The sequence below is a fragment of the Macaca fascicularis genome, chromosome 4 (assembly GCF_037993035.2).
Source record: "Macaca fascicularis isolate 582-1 chromosome 4, T2T-MFA8v1.1".
Lineage (NCBI taxonomy): Eukaryota > Metazoa > Chordata > Mammalia > Primates > Cercopithecidae > Macaca > Macaca fascicularis.
Window position 1 is genome coordinate 135655431 of NC_088378.1, and position 21310 is coordinate 135676740.

At 40.5% G+C, this 21310-nt stretch overlaps 1 protein-coding gene and 1 long non-coding RNA gene across 2 annotated transcripts in view; one reads left to right on the plus strand and one right to left on the minus strand.

Moving 5' to 3' along the window:
- The window catches only part of SLC26A8 (solute carrier family 26 member 8), an 80409-nt gene that overhangs the window by 5828 nt on the left and 53271 nt on the right, over window positions 1-21310 (plus strand). Inside the window, exons 3-4 of the mRNA XM_005553202.5 lie at window positions 7651-7790; window positions 20210-20326. Of these exons, the coding sequence (XP_005553259.3) occupies window positions 7651-7790; window positions 20210-20326 (257 nt within the window). The remainder of the gene's footprint in view (window positions 1-7650; window positions 7791-20209; window positions 20327-21310) is intronic.
- On the minus strand, window positions 7735-18855 carry LOC141410116 (uncharacterized). The gene is made up of 3 exons (XR_012433870.1): window positions 18717-18855; window positions 8893-8987; window positions 7735-7871 (listed from the first exon to the last, which is right to left on the minus strand). It is a non-coding gene; the product is annotated as an uncharacterized lncRNA (long non-coding RNA).

Sequence of the window (21310 nt, forward strand, 5' to 3'; positions counted from 1 at the left end):
CCAGCACTTCAGGAGGCCAAGGTAGGCAGATCACTTAAGTCCAGGAGTTTAGACCAACCTGGGCAACATGGTGAAACCCCGTCTCTACTAAAAAAAACAAAAATTAGCTGGGTGTGGTGGCACGTGCCTGTAATTCCAGCTGCTCAAGAGGCTGAGGCATGAGAATTGCTTGAACCTGGGAGGCGGAGGTTGCAGTGAGCCGAGATTGTGCCACTGCACTCCAGCCTGGGCAACAGAGCAAGACTCCGTCTCAAAATAAATAAATAAATAAGATAGCCATGGTGGACTGATGAATGGTAGGGGAATGAGATTCTTCTAGTCTCATATCCAGCAGTGCCCACATGGTGGTACTCATGGTCATCAAGGTAGAGTCTACCACCACCACCTCTGATACCCACTGTGACTGGCTAGGTCCTGCAGTACAGGGGCTCTTAGCCTGTTTTTGTGCTTTGAACCTCCTAGCAGTCTGATAAAGTTAATCAACCTCTTTCAGAATAATTTTTAAAATGTTTTTTATTGCAGTGAAATACGTCTCACATAAAATTGGCTATTTTGACCATTTTTAAATATACAATTCAGTGGCATGATTGACATTCGCAATGTTGTGCAACCACCACCGCTATTTCCAAAACTTTTTCATCACCTCAAACAGAAATTCTGTTAAGCAATAATTCCCCATTTCCCCTCCCCTCAGCCCAAGTAACCTCTCTTCTGCTTTCTGTCTCTACGAATTTGCCTATTCTAGCTATTTCATTTAAGTAGAATCATACAATATGTTTGTCTTTTTGTGTCTGACTTCTTTCACTTAGCGTAATGTTTTCAAGGTTCATCCCTATTGTAGCATGTATTAGAAGTTCATTTCATTTTATGGCTGAATAATATTCTCTTGTATTTATATACCACATTTTGTTTATCCATTCATTAATGGACATCTGAGTTGTTTCTACCACCGTTAGGCTACTGTAAATAATGCTGCCATGAACATTGGCACAGAAGATCTGTTTGAATCTGTTTAGGGATATAACTAGGACTAGAATTGTTGAATCACATCATAAATCTTTGGTAAATTTAACTTTTTAAGGAACTGCCAAACTGTTTTCCACAGTAGCTGCACCACTTTACATTTTCATTGGCAACGTACAATTTCTCCATGTCCTCTCCAACATTTGTTATTTTCCATTTTTTTAATTATAGCCAACTTATTAGGTATGAAATGATATCTCATCGTGGTTTTCTGTTTTTGCTTTTGTTTTGCATTTTCCTGATGACTAAAGATGATGAGTATCTTTTGGTGTGTTTATTGGTGAATTATTTATCTTCTTTGGAGAAATGTCTCTTCATTTCCTTTGTCCTTTGTAAAATTAGGTTGTCTTTTTGTTGTTGAGTTATAGGAGTTCTTCATATATTCTGGATATTAAACTTCTATCAGATATATGTTTGTAAATCTTACATAATTTGTAAATATTTTCTCCCATTCTGTAGGTTTCACTCTGTTGATAGTGTACTTTGATGTAGAAAAGTTTTTTGGTGTTTTGTTTTGTTTTATTGAGACGGAGTTTCACTCTTGTTGCCTAGGCTGGAGTGCAATGGCACAGTCTCCGCTCACTGAAACCTCTGCCTCCTGGGTTTGAGCGATTCTCCTGCCTCAGCCTCCCGAGTAGTGGGGACTACAGGCACATGCCACCACGCCCAGGTAATTTTTGTATTTTTAATAGAGATGGGGTTTCCCCAAGTTGGCCAGGCTGGTTTTAAACTCCTGACCTCAGGTGATCTGCCCGCTTTAGCCTCCCAATGTGCTGGGATTACAGGTGTGAACTACCACACCTGTCTGATGTAGAAAAGTTTTTAATTTTGATGAAATCCAATTTTTCTGTATTTTCTTTTGTTGCCTGGACTTCTTGTGCCATATTTAAGAAACTATTATCAAATTCAAGATCATTCAAGATCATGCATATTTTCTTTTCTTTGTTTCTTTTCTTTTCTTTTCTTTTTTTTGCAGTGGCGCAATCTCCACTCACTGCAACCTCCACCTCCCAAGTTCAAGCAATTCTCCTGCCTCACCTCCCGAGTATCTGGGACTACAGGTGCACGCCACCATGCCCGGCTAATTTTTGTATTTTTAGTAGAGATGGGATTTCATCAAATTGGCCAGGCTGGTCTCGAACTCCTGACCTCACATGATCTGCCTGCCTCGGCCTCCCAAAGTGCTGGGATTACAGGCGTGAGCCACTGCTCTGGGCCAAGATGATGCATATTTTCATCTATGTTTCCTTCTGTGAATTTTATAGTTTTAGCTTTTAAATTTAGGTCTTTGATCCTTTTTGAAGTAATGTTTGTATATAGTGTAAGGTAAAGGTCCAGCTTTATTCTTTTACATGTAGATATTCCATTTTCCCAGGACAATTTGTTAAAGAGATTGTCTTCACCTAGTAAATGGTCTTGGCCAAATAATTTTTTAGTGCATAAAATAAGCAGGATTATAAGGAAAACCAGTTACATTGAAATACAGTTATCTAAATATCAAAAATACCAAAATTCTGTTATTTAATAATATAGGTCTAATAACTACCATAATTTCAAAGTAGTGATGAATGTAACTAATATTTCAAATCTCCTTAGCAATTGTAATGTATATAGAAATGTTTGTGATTTCTACTGGTGACAAAGTCAAGTTCTGCTGATACTATTGTGGTTTGTTGCCAACATTCATAATTGAAGGAAATGCTAAAGAGGTTAGTGAAGTAAAGATATAAGTTCTCCTGGCCGGGCGCGGTGGCTCAAGCCTGTAATCCCAGCACTTTGGGAGGCCGAGACGGGCGGATCACAAGGTCGGGAGATCGAGACCATCCTGGTTAACACGGTGAAACCCCGTCTCTACTAAAAAATACAAAAAACTAGCCGGGCGAGGTGGCGGGCGCCTGTAGTCCCAGCTACTCGGGAGGCTGAGGCAGGAGAATGGCGTGAACCCGGGAGGCGGAGCTTGCAGTGAGCTGAGATCCGGCCACTGCACTCCAGCCTGGGTGACAGCGCGAGACTCCGTCTCAAAAAAAAAAAAAAAAAAAAAAGTTCTCCTACGTAACTTCACATATATCCCCAAATACTATCTACAGATCCCTTGGGGGTCCACAAACCTCAGGTTAAGAATCCAGGCCGGGTGCAGTGGCTCACACCTGTAATCCCAGCACTTTGGGAGGCCGAGGCGGGTGGATCACTGAGGTCAGGAGTTTGAGACCATCCTGGCCAACATGGTGAAACCCCATCTCTACTAAAAATACAAAAATTAGCTGGGCTTGGTGGCATGCGCCTGTAGTCCCAGCTACTCGAGAGGCTGAGGCAGGAGAACCACTTGAACCTGGGAGGCAGAGGCTGCAGTGAGCTGAGATCATGCCACTGTACTCCAGCCTGGCAACAGAGTGAGACTTGTCTCAAAAAGAAAAAAAAAAAAGAATCCTTCATGACCTACATCATTATAGCAATCGTAATTACTCAAGTTGTCATCACTCACACTCTGAATTTACTAGTCCTTCTTGTCCCCTGGTTTATCACCCACAATTGGCACATGTTGGTATGTTGGCATGTTGGTGACAATTGTGGAAGGTCCCTACACAGCCCTGATGGAGACTGTCCCTTCCTTGAAACATTTTCCTTTGTCCACATCCTGCCTTTTTTAAGTTGTGCTCTTGGATATCCCTCTCTAGTCCTCTCACTTCCTCTGCTCCATGATGGATCTGGGGACATGTGCCAAAGAGGGTATTTGGGGGCAACATTGGCTTTGTCTCTATAAAATGATGGTCTTTTCCCCTAACTTTACCCTCATTATAAAAAATTATTCCCAGTGAAATTTCAACCTAACTCCTTTCTACCTTTCTTAGACTTGCCATCCAGACACTTAAATCTGACCCATTCTGCCTCCCATAAGCTTTCTAGCAACTGTTACTCCCTACTTCTAAAACATACGGTTCTCTCCACTTCTGAATTTTGACCAGAAAGGTAGCACAGCACAGTAGTTAAGAGCACAGTTCTAGCTGGGCACAGTGGCTCATGCCTGTAATCCCAGCACTTTGGGAGGCTGAGGCTGGCAGATCACGAGGTCAGGAGTTCAAGACCAGCCTGGCCAACATGGTGAAACCCCATCTCTATTAAAAATACAAAAATTAGCTGGGCATGGTGGCATGTGCCTGTAATCCCAGCTACTCGGGAGGCTGAGGCAGGAGAATTGAGACCAGAATGCAGAGGTTTCAGTGAGCTGAGATTGCGCCACTGCACTCCAGCCTGGGCTACAGAGTGAGACTCCATCTCAAAAAAAACAAAAAAAGCACAATTCTGAAGCCAGGCTGCCTGATTTTGAATACTAGTCCTGCTGCTTCTCAGCTGTGTGACCTTAGGTAAGCTATTCAACCCTGCTGTGCCTCAGTTTCCTTTTCTGTAAGATCAACATGATAATAGTACCTGCCTTATAAAGTGATTATGAGGTTTTAAAGAGTATTTGTAAAGCAACTAGGAAATAGCACTAGATAAATGAGGTTTTTTTTTTTCTTTTTTTTTTTTTTGAGATGGAGTATTACCATGTCATCCATGCTGGAGTGCAGTGGCACTATCTCAGCTCACTGCAACCTCCGCCTCCCCGGTTCAAGTGATTCTTCTGCCTCAGGCTCCCAAGCAGCTGGGACTACAAACCTGGCTAATTTTTGTATTTTTAGTAGAGATGGGGTTTCACCATATTGGCCAGGCTGGTCTCAAACTCCTGACCTTGTGATCCGCCCACCTCAGCCTCCCAAAGTGCTGGGATTACAGGCATGAGCGACTGCGCCTGACCATAAGTGAGTTTTTTAATGTAAATAAAATAATATTTTAACCCCATCTCTTTCTTTCTGCAGAAAACCTCTTAATATCTTTCCTCATTTTCTTCCTCTTTAACAACTGCAAATCCCCCCTCTTATCAAAATCTCCTCTGTGCTTTCATTTTGATTTTTCTATTTCTCACTTTTAAGATGTCTTAACTGGGCCGGGCGCGGTGGCTCAAGCCTGTAATCCCAGCACTTTGGGAGGCCGAGATGGGCGGATCACGAGGTCAGGAGATCGAGACCATCCTGGCTAACATGGTGAAACCCCGTCTCTACTAAAAAATACAAAAAACTAGCCGGGCGAGGTGGCGGGCGCCTGTAGTCCCAGCTGCTCGGGAGGCTGAGGCAGGAGAATGGCGTAAACCCGGGAGGCGGAGCTTACAGTGAGCTGAGATCGCCACTGCACTCCAGCCTGGGCGACAGAGCGAGACTCCGTCTCAAAAAAAAAAAAAAAAAGATGTCTTAACTGAAATCCAGATTCATGTCTAAATGCTAATACTGTTTCCCCATCAGCTTCAACTTCCATTCCTCTAATTCCCTCCTTAGTTCCTGTCACTCTTAAAGCCTCATCACTCCATGTCCATTGTATTTTTCACCATGGGGAAGAGCTTTGCTGACTTTGCCTTGGGTGGCTGGCTGGTCTTTCCCTAAGTGACACACAGAGAGGAAGGGAGACTGAACCAGGTGAAGGAACAAACTGTTCCAGTGTCATGCTCTACTCTCCTCCACAGAGGCTCATAATTAGAAAGAGCATACTTTGTACACCTGCCACACACCCAGGGACTCTCCTAAGAACAGCAATGTGATGTTCCTTCCAAACCAATGGTCTTGCTCATGGCTGTCAAGCAGCATTTCACAGCTGCCAACAGGAAATTTGGAGGCAGGAGAGTGGCTAGAACACTGAGCTAAAATCAAGGACCTTGTTTCTAGCCCCATCTCTGCTCATTCCTGTGACCTTGGTAAAGTCATATTTATTTGGCATTAATTACCTTAGCAATAGTAATGCCCATAGTTGTGAGAGTAAAACATATGTAAAATTACTTGTCTGAGCACGCACTTCAGCCCTGACTACGTTAAAGTTATATTTGTTGTTGTAGTCAAATCCCAATTATCTAGCTCAGTTTACACACGAAAAATCTTCATACTTTTTGCTTTCAACCCATGCTAAGATCTAAATAACAAAAAGCAATTTAAAACCAAATTGGTTTTCCTGGTTGATTAATGATGATTCTGTCATTTTAGATGATCTGAAAGTTAAAGCAGGTTTTCTCAATCTCAGGATCATTGACATTTTGGACCAGAAAATTCTTTCTTTTGGAGAATTGGTCTGTGCATTCTGTGATGTTTAGCCTCTACCCACTTGCCAATTGCAAGAGTCAAAAATGTCTCTGGGCCAGGCACAGTGGCTTATGCCTGTAATCTTAGCACTTTGGGAGGCCGAGGCGAGCAGATCACCTGAGGTCTGGAATTTAAGACCAGCCTGGCCAACATGGTGAAACCCCACTTCTACTGAAAATACAAAAATTAGCCAGGCATGGTAGCACATGCCTGTAATCCCAGCTACTCAGGAGGCTGAGGTAGGAGAATTGCTTGAACCCGGGAGGCAGAGGCTGCAGTGAGCCAAGATTGTGCCACTGCACTCCAGCCTGGGCGACAGAGCAAGACTCTACCTCAAAAAAAAAAAAGTCTCTGGACATTGCCACATGTACACAGGGGAACAAACTACATCTAGTTGAGATCTACTGGGCTAAAGGATAATAAAGTCTTATTTTATAAAGTTGTTTCTTTTTTTTTTTTTTTTTTGAGACGGAGTCTGGCTCTGTCACCCAGGCTGGAGTGCAGTGGCGCGATGTCGGCTCACTGCAAGCTCCGCCTCCCGGGTTTACGCCATTCTCCTGCCTCAGCCTCCCGAGTAGCTGGGACTACAGGCGCCCGCCACCTCGCCCGGCTAGTTTTTTGTATTTTTTAGTAGAGACGGGGTTTCACCGTGTTAGCCAGGATGGTCTCGATCTCCTGACCTCGTGATCCGCCCGTCTCGGCCTCCCAAAGTGCTGGGATTACAGGCTTGAGCCACCGCGCCCGGCCAAAGTTGTTTCTTTACATAACTAAGTCCTTAAGCACAGGACTTCATATTCTGTATTTTCTACTAATTTCTACGTGTCACAGGTCAAGGCCAGAGTAAATGTTTGGTAAAAATTTTAGTGCCATGTTCTCCTCTCCTCCACAGAGGGTCATAATTAGAAAGAACACACTTTATGCACCTGCCTCGCACTTGGGGACTCTCCTAATTGGGAATGACATGAATGTGTTAACTGCCCTTCCGCCTATCAATGTCACCCTCAAAACACTGTCCTTGTCAAGAGAAAACAACAGCAGTCCATTTTTCTACTGGAAAATTGGTAGGTTTAATTTTTCCCAAACATCCTATGAAAACACAGAACTGATTACATGCTGGATGTGTATGGCTTAGTTCTTGACATATACATAGCACTTGGTTCTGAAGCTAAGGTGATTTAGTCTCCCAGGGAACATGTGGTGATGTCTGGAGACGTTGTTGTTAGCTGTCACAGCTGAAGGAGGGAGTTCTACTGATATCAAATGTGTAGAGATGAGGGATGCTGCTAAACATCCTGCAATGCACAGGACAGCCCAACAACAAAGAATTATCTGGTCCAATATGTCAAACTGTCAGTAGTGCTGACAAGACTCTGCTTTTTCTTGGCTATGTGGGCCAAATGCCTTTTATTGGCTATGTGGGCATTTTCTTTGGAGAAACTAACCAAGTCTCTGCTCTTCTCTCACACAGCTGCTCATGGCACAGGTTCCTACGATGCATGCTTACAATCTTTCCCTTCCTAGAATGGATGTGTATGTATCGATTAAAAGATTGGCTTCTTGGAGACTTACTTGCTGGTATAAGTGTTGGCCTTGTGCAAGTTCCCCAAGGTAAGGAAGATATGAAGCCTGTTCATCCAAAGACAATGTATCAGACCTTGTCCACATGCCCAGGGTAAACAATTACTTGTGCTAGATGAATAGAAAAAAAATATTGAATTTTATTCACAGCATTACCATTTGTTCCCTTATCTGCCAGATTTCTAATGTCTCCAGGGTGGTTCCAAAAGACTTGATTTAGTTTAGACCCCTGAATGCTTTCCAGAGTACTTGTAACATCCACTCTTTGTTATTTTTTTCCTTAACTAGTTATTTCATACTCATGACTATAATACATCTCACTTGGCATTGGTTTTACCTAGAAAGGGGAAGGATAGGCTGGGCACAGTGGCTCATGCCTGTAATCCCAGCACTTTGGGAGGCCAAGGCAGGCAGATTGCTTGAGCTCAGGAGTTCCAGACCAGCCTGGCTAACATGGTGAAACTCTGTCTCTACAAAAAAATACAAAAATTAGTGGGGCCTGGTGACTTGTGCTTGCAGTCTTAGTTACTCTGGAGGCTGAGGTGGGAGGATCACCAGAGCCCAGGAGGTCGAGGCTGTAGTGAGCAGTGATCACACCACTGCACTCCAGCCTGGGCAACAAAGCAAGACCCTGTCTCAAAAAAGAAGAAAAAGGTAAAGGATAGGAAACATAGCATGCCAGCATCTCTCCAGCAAGTGACAAGCAATCCAGTGCCCACTCTTTGGTCTTCCAAGTAGCAGTTCAGATGCAAGACAACAAGATACACAGATAGGTGTGGGAGCTTATCTGGGCTTTACAAACTCGTTTCCCGAATAGGAATCAACAACTCTTGTAACAGTTCCATAAATATTGCTCCCAGAGTCCCACAAGGGACAAGTCCAGTTGTAAGAGTCACTATGCTCAGAGAATCCCAAAGGTAGGGCTTGCAACTGGATATATCTTTCATTCACAGTCCTCTTGGTCCAGATGGAATATACTATTTGGGCTCGTTTTTACCATAAGCAATTCTGCCTGGTAACACAGTTGCCATTCTACCATTATAAGGTTTCCAGGGAAACAGAGCTAGAAAGTTAACCCAAGATCAAATTCATCTTCAAAAAATAGAATGGGTTTTATAAATCCTTTACTCACAGTAGTTTATAGTTCCCCAGATAGTCTTTAAACACCTCCATTTCTCTATTTTTCTGAGGCCCAGCAGGCAGGGTTGAAGCTTGTGATCAGGCAGGCTGTGGATAGCACAAAAGAGGTCAAGAACATAAACAAGTTGTGGCTGAAATCTGACTCTAGTACAGCACTGTTAACTGGGGAAAACAGATGACTTTTTAAATCTTTACTTACTTATTTGTTTCTAAATTATCAAATAATAAAATTGGCTTTTTTTCCCTTTTGGTGTATACTCAGATTGATTTTAACACACATGGCTGGGACTGGTGGCTTATGCCTGTAATCCCAGCACTTTGGGAGGCCTGGGCAGGCAGATTGATTGAGATCAGGAGTTTGAGACCAGCCTAGGCAACATAGCAAAACCCCATCTCTACTAAAAATACAAAAATTAGCTGGGCATGGTGGTGTGCACCTGTAATCCCAGCTACTTGGGAGGCTGAGGCAGGATAATTGCTTGAATCCAGGAGGTGGAGGTTGCAGTGAGCCAAGATGGTGCCGCTGCACTCCAGCCTGGGTGACCGAGCGAGACTCCATCTCAAAAACAAAAAACAAAAAAAAAAACAAACACAGATATACATTTGTGTAACCACCACCACAATTGATGCAGAGCAGTTCCATCACCTCCAGAACTCTCATGCCATGCTTTTAAAGTCACATCCCCCTGCCAATCTATAACCCTTAGCAACTATTGATCTGTCCTTTAGCACCATAATTCTGTCTTTTTGAGCACATCGTATAAATGGAATCATACAGTAGGTAAATTTCAAAGGCTGGCTTCTTTCATTATGCATTATGCCTTTGAGATTCATGCAAATTGTTGTGTGTATCAATAGTTAATTTTTATTGCTTAGTAATATTCTACTATACAGATATATCACAGCTTTTTGTTAATCCATTCACTTGTGGATAGAGATTGTGTTTCCAGTTTTGGTCTCTCACAAATGAAGTTGCTATGAACATTCATGCACAGGTTTTGTGTGAACATAGTTTTTATTTTACTAAGCTGGAGCTGGATTGCTGGTCACAAGGTACGTGTATGTTTAACTTTATAAGAAACCACCAAACTGTTTTCCAGAGTGGTTTTTGCTACTATTTTACATCCCCACCAGCAAAGCATAAGAATTTCATTTCCTCCACATCCTCATGAGCACTTGATATTGTCAATATTTTTAAAATTAAACTTTCTATTTTGAGATAATTATAGATTCACATGCGTTTGTAAGCAACAACAGGTAGAACCCATGTACCCTTTACTCAGTTTCCCCAAATGGTAATATCTTGCAAAACTATGGTACAGTCTCACAACCAGGATATCAGCATTGTTTCAGTCAAGATAGAGAACACTTTAACCACCACAAAGATCCCTCAAGTTGTCTTTTGCTTTTGTTTTTGTTTTGTTTTGTTTTGCTTTTTTGAGACAGTCTCCCTCTGTCGCCCAGGCTAGAGTGCAGTGGCGCGATCTTGGCTCACTGCAAGCTCCACCTCCCTGGTTCACGCCATTCTCCGGCCTCAGCCTCCCAAGTAGCTGGGACTACAGGCACCCGTCACCAAGCCCAACTAAATTTTTTTTTTTAATTTTTTTTAGTAGAGATGGGGTTTCACCGTGTTGGCCACGATGGTCTCGATCTCCTGACCTTGTGATCCGCCTGCCTCGGCCTCCCAAAGTGCTGGGATTACAGACGTGAGCCACCGCGCCCGGCCAAGTTGTCTTTTTACAGCCACCACTACCTGCCTCCTGTCCTTATCTCCTCTTAATCCCTAGCAATCATTATGTTCTTCACTTCTACAATTTTAACATTTCAAGAAAGTTATCTAAAGGGAATCATACAGCATATAACCCTTTGGTATTGGATTTTTTTCACTCATAATTCTGTGGAGATTCATCCAGATTATTGTATATATCAATTGTTTATAACTTTTTAAAATTAATTTATTAATTTATTTATTTATTTTTGAGATGGAGTCTCACCCTGTCACCCAGGCTGTAGTGCAGTGGTGCTATCTTGGCTCACTGTAAGCTCCACCTCCCAGGTTCACACCATTCTTCTGCCTCAGCCTCCCGAGTAGCTGGGACTACAGGCGCCCGCCACCATGCCTGACTAATTTTTGTAATCCGCCCACCTTGGCCTTCCAAAGTGCTGGGATTACAGGCATGGGCCACTGCACCTGGCCATAACTTTTTATTTTTGAGTAATAGTCCGTGGTATAGTTAAACACTTACCCACTGAAGGATATCTGGATTGCTTCCAGGTTTTAGTATTACACATATAGATGATATGAACATTCATGTGCAAGTGTTTTTGTTTGGTGGTGGTGGTGGTGGTTGTTGTTTTTGAGAGGCAGTCTCGCTCTGTCACCCAGGCTGGAGTGCAGTGGCACAATCTCGGCTCACTACAACCTCTGCCTCCTGGGTTCAAGCAATTCTCCTGCCTCAGCCTCCTGAGTAGCTGGGATTACAGGTGCACACCACCACACCCAGTTAATTTTTGTATTTTAGTAGAGACAGGGTTTCACCATGTTGGCCAGGCTGGTCATAAACTCCTGACCTTAAGTGACCACCCGCCTTGGCCTCCCAAAGTGCTGGGATTACAGGCGTGAGCCACAGTGCCTGGCCTCATGTGCAGGTTTTAAAAATAAATGTTAAGTCTTCATTTATCTGGGATAAATGCTTAGGAGTGTAGTTGCTGGAGTATATAGGAGTTGCCTGTTGCCTTTTTTCACCAACCTGTTTTCCAAAGTGGCTTAACATATTACATTCCCACTAGCAATCTATGAGTGATCCAGTTGCTCTGTATTCTCACCAACATTTGATGTTGTCACTATTTTTTATTTTAGCTATTCTGATAGTCATGTAGTGATATCTCATTGTGGTTTTAGTTTGCATTCTCTTAATGGCTAGTGATATTTAACATCTTTTCATATGCTAATTTCCATCTGTTATTTTCATAAAATGGCTCTTCACGTTTTTTGCCCATGTTCTAGTTAAATTCTGTTTTTACTATTGAGATCTGAGCATTTTTTGTAGATCCTGGATACTAGTTATTTTGTTTTTGCAAAATATTTCAGGTTTTGCAAATATTTTCTCCCAGTCTGGAGCCTGCATTTTCATACTTTAACAGTCTTCCAGAGCAAAAGGTTTTGATTTTGATAGTCTCATTTTTAGTACCTTTTATTTTAGCCATTCTAAGAAGTATGTAGTGGTATCGCATCATTGTTTTAATTTGCATTTCCCTAATGCTTAATGAGGTTGAACATCTTTTCATGTGCCTAACTTGCTATCCTCATATCTTCTTTGAAGGGTCTGTTCAAGTACTTGGCCTATTTTTCCATTGAGGTTTTATTTTTTTCTTGTGGTTAATTTTTGAGCTTTTGTTTTGTTTTTAGAGACAGGATTTTGCTCTGTCACCCAGGCAGGAGTGCAGTGGTGTGAACATAGCTCACTGCAGTCTGGAACTCCTGGCCTCAAGCATCCTCCTGCCTTGGCCTACTAAAATGCTAAGATTACAGGCATGAGCCACCATGCCCGGCCTCAACACCATTTTTAAAGAATATCCTCCAGTGAATTGTTTTTGCACCTTTGTTAGAGATCAAATAGGCATCTTTTGTGCGAGTCTCCTTCTAAATTCTCTTCACTCTATTCTATTGATCTATGTGTCTATCCGTTTACCAATACCATGTCTTGACAGTGAGTTTTAAGTTTGGGTGATATGCTTCCTCCAGCTATTTTTTTTCCAAAATTGTTTTAACTATTCTTCCATATTCATTTTATAATCAGCTTATCTAAATTTACCAAAAAAGGTTTTTGTTTAGATTTTGATAGCTATTCCATTAAATCTACAGATTATTTCAGGGAGAACTGGCATCTTTATTATGTTGTCTTCCAATCCACGATTATGGTGTCTCTCCATTTGTTTAGGTCCCTTGATTTCTTTCATCAGCCTTTTGTAGCTTTCAGCATACAGATCCTACAGTTTTGTTAGATTTGTGCCAAAGAATTTCATTTTGGGGGTTTAAATGATGGTTCAGTCTCCAGTTATTCATTGTTTGCATATAAAAATACAATTGATATTTGTGTGTTTTTCTTGTATCCTGAAACTTCTTTATTAGTTCTAAGAATTTTTTGTAGATTCCCTGGAATTAACTACATTGACAATCATGTCATCTGTTAATAGGGACAGTTATGTTTATTTCTTTTTAATATGAATGGCCTTTATAACTTTTTATTGCTTGTTATACTGGCTAAGACTTCCCATACTATGTTGAATAAGGATAGTGAGAATAGACATTCTTCCCTTGTTCCTGAACACAAGGGAAAGCATTCAGTCTTTTTTCTTTTTTTTTTTTTTTTTGAGATGGAGTCTCACTCTGTCGCCCAGGCTGGAGTGCAGTGGCGCGATCTTGGCTCACTGCAAGCTCCGCCTCCCGGGTTCACGCCATTCTCCTGCCTCAGCCTCCCGAGTAGCTGGGACTACAGGCGCCCACCACCTCGCCCGGCTAGTTTTTTTTTGTATTTTTTAGTAGAGACAGGGTTTCACCATGTTAGCCAGGATGGTCTCGATCTCCTGACCTCGTGATCCGCCCGTCCCGGCCTCCCAAAGTGCTGGGATTACAGGCTTGAGCCACCGCGCCCGGCCAGCACTCAGTCTTTTACCACTAAGTATGATGTTAGCTGTAGGATTTTTGTTGATGCCCTTTATTAGGTTAGGGAAGTTTTCATCTACTCCAGTTTGCTGAGAAATTTATCATAAATGAATGTTGTATTTTGTGAAATGGTTTTTTTTTAATCTATTGATATGACCATGTGGTTTTTCTCTTTAGATGTTTAATATGGCAGGTTACATTAACTGATTTTTTGAATATTGAACCAGCCTTGCATTCTCAGAATAAGAGAATATTCACACTAAGTTACCATATGTACTAGTTGCATTCCTGCAAAAAGAAATTTTCATGTGGCAGCTACAACCAAAATGGCCCATTTGTATTAATATAGTCATTTTACTTCTATGAAAAAAATTTCTAGCGTATTCCTATGGTGCTGCAATGAGACAGCTAACTCTTGGAACTGATGCTTTAACTATGAGCCCCCTATCAGTTTCTACTTATATTTAAATAAAGACCAAAGTTGGAGGATATCCCATTGCTAAATTAGCAAGCCATCAGTATAATCTTGTATCAAAATAAGAATGACATAAGAGTAATATCTAGCATCCACCACAACACCTAGCACATAGTAGGTATTCAAAAGATATTTGTTGAATAAAAATGATTACATAGCTGGTTATGGTAGCTCACACCTGTAATCCCAGCACTTTGGGAGGCTGAGGAAGGTGAATCACTTGAGATCAGGAGTTTGAGACCAGCCTGGCCAATATGGCAAAACCCTGTCTCTACTAAAAATACAAAAAGTAGCCAGGTGTAGTAGTATGTGCCTGTAATCCCAGCTACTCGGGAGGCTAAGCCAGGAGAATTGCTTAAACCTGGGAGGCAGATGCTGCAGTAAACTGAGATCACACCACTGCATTCCAGCCTGGGCAACAGAGTGAGACTCCATCAGAAAAAAAAAAAAAAAGATTACATAGCTATGTGAATGAATGAATCCAACCAGCTCTTTTTTTTTTTTTTTTTTTTTTTTTTTTGAGACGGAGTCTTGCTCTGTCGCCCAGGCTGGAGTGCAGTGGCACGATCTCCGCTCACTGCAAGCTCCGCCGCCTCCCGGGTTCACGCCATTCTCCTGCCTCAGCCTCCCTAGAAGCTGGGACTACAGGCACCCGCCACCACGCCCGGCTAATTTTTTTGTATTTTTAGTAGAGACGGGGTTTCACCGTGTTCTCCAGGATGGCCTCGATCTCCTGACCTTGTGATCCGCCTGCCTCGGCCTCCCAAAGTGCTGGGATTACAGGCATGAGCCACTGCGCCTGGCTACCAACCAGCTCTTAATACTTGATTAACGGATTGAATATTAGTTTAATTTATGTGAATAAGATAATTTGCAGTGTGAATAATTCAAAAATTGTACTTACATTTGAATACCTAATGACAATAATTTTATTCAAATGAAACAAAAATACTATATGATGAAGACCTTATTAAAAAGGTGCTGGATCTTCCTCATAGTAAAATTCCAATGTACAAATGTAGAATTAAAGAAGAAAATACAAAATCACCTTTATGAAAATACTACAGTAATAATTGTACATAAGATCTACCCAGTGGATGCTAAAACTAGTGGGTGAAAGTTTGCAAAACTAAGAAACAGTATTTGCATATTTTCAAAGTATCTCCCTTGAGATATTTATTAACTACCCCACTACTTTACAATAGAAGACTGAGGAGAAAATAGCTTAACTAAGTGATCAATGTGAGCATCACCAGTAGTAAAATATATGAATATTATGAATCCCGTGATATGATGTAATAAGAAAAATACAACATCATTTCTGTAGTATTCTTGCCAAAAGTGTATAACCTTAGTACAATCATGAGGAAATATAAGACAAACCAAAATTGGGGAGTATTTGACAAAATAACTGATCTATTAATACTCTTTTAAAGTGTCAAAGTCATGAAAGACAGGTAAAAATTAAGGAACTTTTATAGATTGCAGGAATAAGGGGAAATAACAACTAAATGAAATGTGAGACTCTAGATAGAATCCTAGAACAAAATGAAAGACATTAGAGAAAATACTGATGAGATTCAAATAAAGTTTTTAATTTCTAATGTTAATTTCCTAGTTCTGATCAATATACTATGACTATATGAAATGTTAACTTTAGGAGAAACTGTGGAAGGGATATGTGGAAACTGCATTATTTTTGTAAGTTTTCTGTAATTCTAAAATTAGTTTAAAATTTTTGAAAATTTTAAGATGTTGGGAAGTTTGGAAATTTTAATTCCTTCTGTTTCACTATGGCCTAAGTTTAAATGAGGCTAGATGACTTAATTCTCAGATTGCTAACCTAGTAATTCTCTTACCTTCCCAGCATTGGTTAGTTATTTAAAACCATAAATTTCAAAAGATTTTCTCTTCATGCTACACATTGCTTTTCAAGAGTAAATGGGGGCCAGGCATGGTGGGTCATGCCTGTAATCCCAGCACTTTGGGAGGCCAAGGCAGGCAGATCTCTTGAGCTCAGGAGTTCAAGACCAGCCTGGGCAACATGGTGAAACCCCATCTCTACTAAAATAAATAAACACATTTGAAAAAAAAAATTTTTAACTAGGTGTGGTGGTGCAAGCGCATGTAGTCCCAGCTACTTTGGGAGGCTGAGGTGGAAGGATCACTTGAGTCTGGGAGGTTGAGGCTGCAGTGAGCCAAGGTCATAGCACTGCACTCCAGCCTGGGTGACAGAGCAAGACACTGTCCACAAAAAAAAAAAAGTAAATAGGGGCTATTCAAAATTATGATGGAGTGCATACACAGTATATTAAAGCAAGAAAAAGAAACACAAAGTATAAGAATTATAAAGGAATAAAGCTTCATTATTCACAGATGATTTTTTATGCAAAGAATTCAAAACAGTATAAAGAAAATTAATATGATTTTTAAAAGCAAAAAAAGATTTTAAGAAGGCATAAAAAATAAAAGAAAAACAAAGAAAATAATAAGATTTTATGAATATTGCTGGATACTAAATCAGCATATAAAAATCAATTATGCTTACGCGCAGTGGCTCATGCCTATAATCCTAGCACTTTGGCAGACTGAGGCAGGTGGACTGCTTGAGCCCAGGAGTTCAAGACCAGCCTGGCAACATAGCGACACCCTGTCTCTATGAAAAATACAAAAAATTTGGTTGGGCATGGTGGTGCATACCTGTAGTCCCAGCTACTTGAGAGACTGAGGTGGGAGAATTCCCTGAGGCTGGGAGGTTGAAGCTGTAGGGAGCTGTGATTACACCACTGCACTCTAGCCTGGGCAAAAGAGCGAGACTCTGTCTCAAAAAAAAAAAAAGCAGAAATAAAATTGTGTTCAGTATAACTCTTAATATAAAGTTCAAAATGGGAGCAAATTAAACTATATTATATAGGGATATGTACACTACTGATAAAGAAAAGCAAAGAAATTGTTATCATAAATGCCAAAATAATGAATCCTTCTGTGGGGAGAGGTGGTGTTGTAATCAGACCTGGGTGGTAGTTACGTGGGTGTTTGTTTTATAAATATTAAGTAAGCTTGACATCTATTAATCTATTTTAATGCATTTTCTACATGCATGTTATATTTCACAATAAAAATGGAGATTACTAAATTAATTACCAAAACTATTACTAAAGTAATTAGAGCAATTAAGACAGTACAATATTGCAAAGATAAACAATTAAGCCAATGAAACAGGAAAAAGAGTCACACATATATGAATCACACACACTGTGTATCAGATATGTCACTACAGAGACAGGCCTTTAGTGACAAATGATGTAAAACACTTGGGTCTCTATACAGAAAAAAACATTTCAGGCCTTTACCTTACACCATACACAAAAATCTATTCCTGGTTGATTAAAGACCTAAATGTAAAAGTTAAAGCAAAAAGGACATTTTGGAATAACATAAGAGAATATCTTTATGATCCTGAGGTAGAAAAAGGTTTCTTAAATAAGACACCAAAAGCAAAAGGAAAAGCCCAAGGGAAAAGACTGATCAATCTGAAGTAAGTACAATTTAAGAATTCTATCTATTCAAAGCCACTGTGAAGTTTGAAGAGCAGCTAGGCACGGTGGTTAATGCCTGTAATCCCAGCACTTTGGGAGGCTGAGGTGGGTGAATCATTTGAGGTAAGGAGTTTGAGACCAGCCTGGCCAACATGGCGAAGCCCCGTCTCTACTAAAAATACAAAAATTAGCCGGGCGTGGTGGCGCGCGCCTATAGTCCCAGCTACTCAGGAGGCTGAGGTGGGAGAATCACTCAAACAAGGAGGTGGAGGTTGCAGCAAGCCAAGATCAATCACCACTGTACTCCAGCCTGGGAGACAGAGCAAGATGCCATATCAAAAAAAAAAAAAAAGATTGAAAAGCAAATCACAGAATGGGAGATACTTGCAAAACAATATACAACGAAGGATTTATTTGTAATATACATACTCCTATAAATCCATAAAAATAACTAGACAAGGGTGCTCAACATTATTAGTAATAAATAAAGCAGAAAATGAAATTGAAATGAATTATCACCATGCACACTAAAATTAAAAATCTGGCATATCATGTGCTGGCATAGATGTGGATAATGGGAACTGTCATACATTACTGGTGGTAGTATAAATTGCACAACCATTTGGAAAACAGTTTGGCATTATTTAATAAATGCCCCAGAAGTTGAAATTCAAGCTATATATTCTTGAGTAACTTGTAAATCTGTGTACCAGGAGACATGCACAAGAATATTCATAGCAATATTGTTCATAATAGTCCCAAACTGGAAACAAAGACAGGATACCGTGAACCCTGGAGACAAAGAGAATGGGAAGGTAGCAGCCTTGGATTCTGATGGCTTTTTAGTTTGGTTCCAGTCTCTGATGAGGTCTAATTGCCCTTTGCACCCTTTTAATAAATGTCCTATTTTGTTTAAGCTAATTTGAGTAGATTTTCTGTTTCTTGCAATCAATAGAGCCTTGCCTAGGGGACAAAAATGTGGTGAAGAAATCCTATAGATTACAAGAGACTTAAGAGACATATCAACCAATGTAAGGACCATATTTGGGTCCTGATTAAGACACACAGATTGTGAAACAAAGCACAACATGTAACAGCAAATAATTTTTTAAAGATCACCCCAAAACTCACCATACCTCTGGTTCAAGGTGAGATTGCAGTTATCTCAAGGTTCTACTGAGGCTGGAGGATCTGCTTCCAGGCTCACTCATATGGGTGTTGGCAGGCCTGAGTTCCTCCCCATTCTGGCTTCTCCATATTCACAGCATGGCGGCTGGCAGGACCAACTATATGTGTTGGGCCCAATACAAAATAAACACACAGGGCTCTTAGTTCAGAAATTATTCAGAATTTCAAGACAGTGACAGCAAAGCATTAAACCAAGTGCAAAGTCCTTCTAAGCCTAGGACTCTGTCTTGACTGCATAGATTACAAACCTTTGAAGCCACCTCTGGCAGGTAGTGAATGAGAGAGCAACCAAGATGGAAACCAAAAGTCTTCTTGCAACCTAACCTCAGAAGTGATATCCTGTCATTTTTGTTATAGTCTACTCCTTAGAAACAAATTAGTAAGTCTATTCCACACTTAATGGGGAGGAAATTATATAAGGGCAAGAATACCAATTGATCATTGTACATCATCTTAGAGACCCTCTACCACAACAATCATTTGTAAGATAATCAGGGAAATTTGAACACTGAGTGGATAACGATGATATTGTACTAAAATTACAAGAGTATTATCATTTAGAGACACATACCAAAATATCTACAGATTAAATAATCAAATGCCTTGGATTTGCCTCAAAGTAATATAGGGTGAGAGAGGAGTAGGAGCATAGATTGGTTATCGGTTGACCATTGAAGTGGATGATGGGTGTATGGAATTCATTAAACTCTATTTTTGTATATGTTTGAAATGTCTTATAAAAAGGAGCCTTGCTTATCTAAGACAATAAACCACCTCACTAAATTCATCATTGAATTTAGATGAGTATATTGGTATGATGTAAATTGAGGACAGACTCTTAGGGAAGGAAATAGGGGCTTGAAACATCAAAAGGATGACACTATGCCTGTTAGTCTATTTGCTTCAAAATTTCCAAATTCTCATGGTGCTTCTTAGAAAAGAAAGTATTAGAGAAGGAGCTGAAGGAAGAGGCTGGAGTGACTGGCCTATGGAAGAGAACCAACACATACCAACTTCAAGTCAGTGAAGTGTGATTCTTGCCTTGCTCTCCAGTTTTATCTTCAGCCCTGGAGAATTCCCAGGGCCTGCTTGTGCTTAGCTAGGAATAAGGATGGGGCTGCTTTTGAGCTGTTGGAATTAGGGATCTTATTGCTGTGGTATTTGCTTCACAAGTTTAGTATTAAGACCTTGCAGTGAACGATGTTTCAGCCTATGATACTGGATTGAAGTGTAAAAAGCATATGGCAAAATAGGAAGAGAAGCTAGGAATCAAAGCAGATAATAAAAAGTACTAATGAAGTACTATATGTTCAGAAATACTGTTACCACACTCAGTCAGCTATACACATGGATGATTTTTATTTTAAATATTCTTTACAGCTTTTATTTAAGGTGACTTTTAAAGCCAAGCTGCTTTTTCTTAAATTATCTTGTTTTTCAGGCCTGACACTTAGTTTGCTGGCAAGGCAACTGATTCCTCCTCTCAACATCGCTTATGCAGCTTTCTGTTCTTCAGTAATTTATGTAATTTTTGGATCATGTCATCAAATGTCCATTGGTGAGTTCAGCACTGAAATACACATGTGGTGGATGAAGTTTCCATCCTGATCATATATTTATTGCTAAGGAGCCCAACATAAAACTATCTTTAAGATAGAAAGAAAGGAAGCAGGAGGTGGACATTCTATCCATACAGTTAGTGTTCAGATTGTAGAAATAAATACTTCTAGTGTATCATTATTGTCACCACCAGAAAACAGGCCAGCAAGTTGTTTCCCAAAGAAATTAAAGGGTAGAGGTACTTTCCTTGAGAAATCACCACACATTGGCATCTGACTTCCCTCAACCCAGAAGATTCAGAAATGATTATGTGAATACTCCTAGAGCAGATATTTCTTTCATCTGACCCATATTAACCAAACTCCATGGGCTGACTTGTAATACAGCAAGCCAGCTTACTAATTTACAATGAGAAAATGTTACCACAGTAATCAAAACACTGACATCCCTAGGATAAGTACTTCCCTTCCCTGAGTCAAAAGTCCATCTACTAATTTATAATTAGAAATAACTTATTACAGAGGCCAGACTAATTAAAGGTCATAGAATCAGCACATTTACTTCACCTAGGTGAGCCTGCATAGAAATCAAATCACAAAATTCCCCCATAAGTTTAGAAGGTTATTGCCAGTATTTACTCAGTGATGTGCCTTTTCCTAGATTTCTCCACTGAACTGACCAATCCACCAACATTTACCATTCTGAATGACACATTCTTTTTTTTTTTTTTTTTTTTTTTTTTTTTTTTTTTTTTTTGAGACGGAGTCTCGCTCTGTCGCCCAGGCTGGAGTGCAGTGGCGCCATCTTGGCTCACTGCAACCTCCGCCTCCCAGGTTTACGCCATTCTCCTGCCTCAGCCTCCCGAGTAGCTGGGACTACAGGCGCCCGCCACCACGCCCGGTTAATTTTTTGTATTTTTAGTAGAGATGGGATTTCACCATGTTAGCCAGGATGGTCTCGGTCTCCTGACCTGGTGATCCCT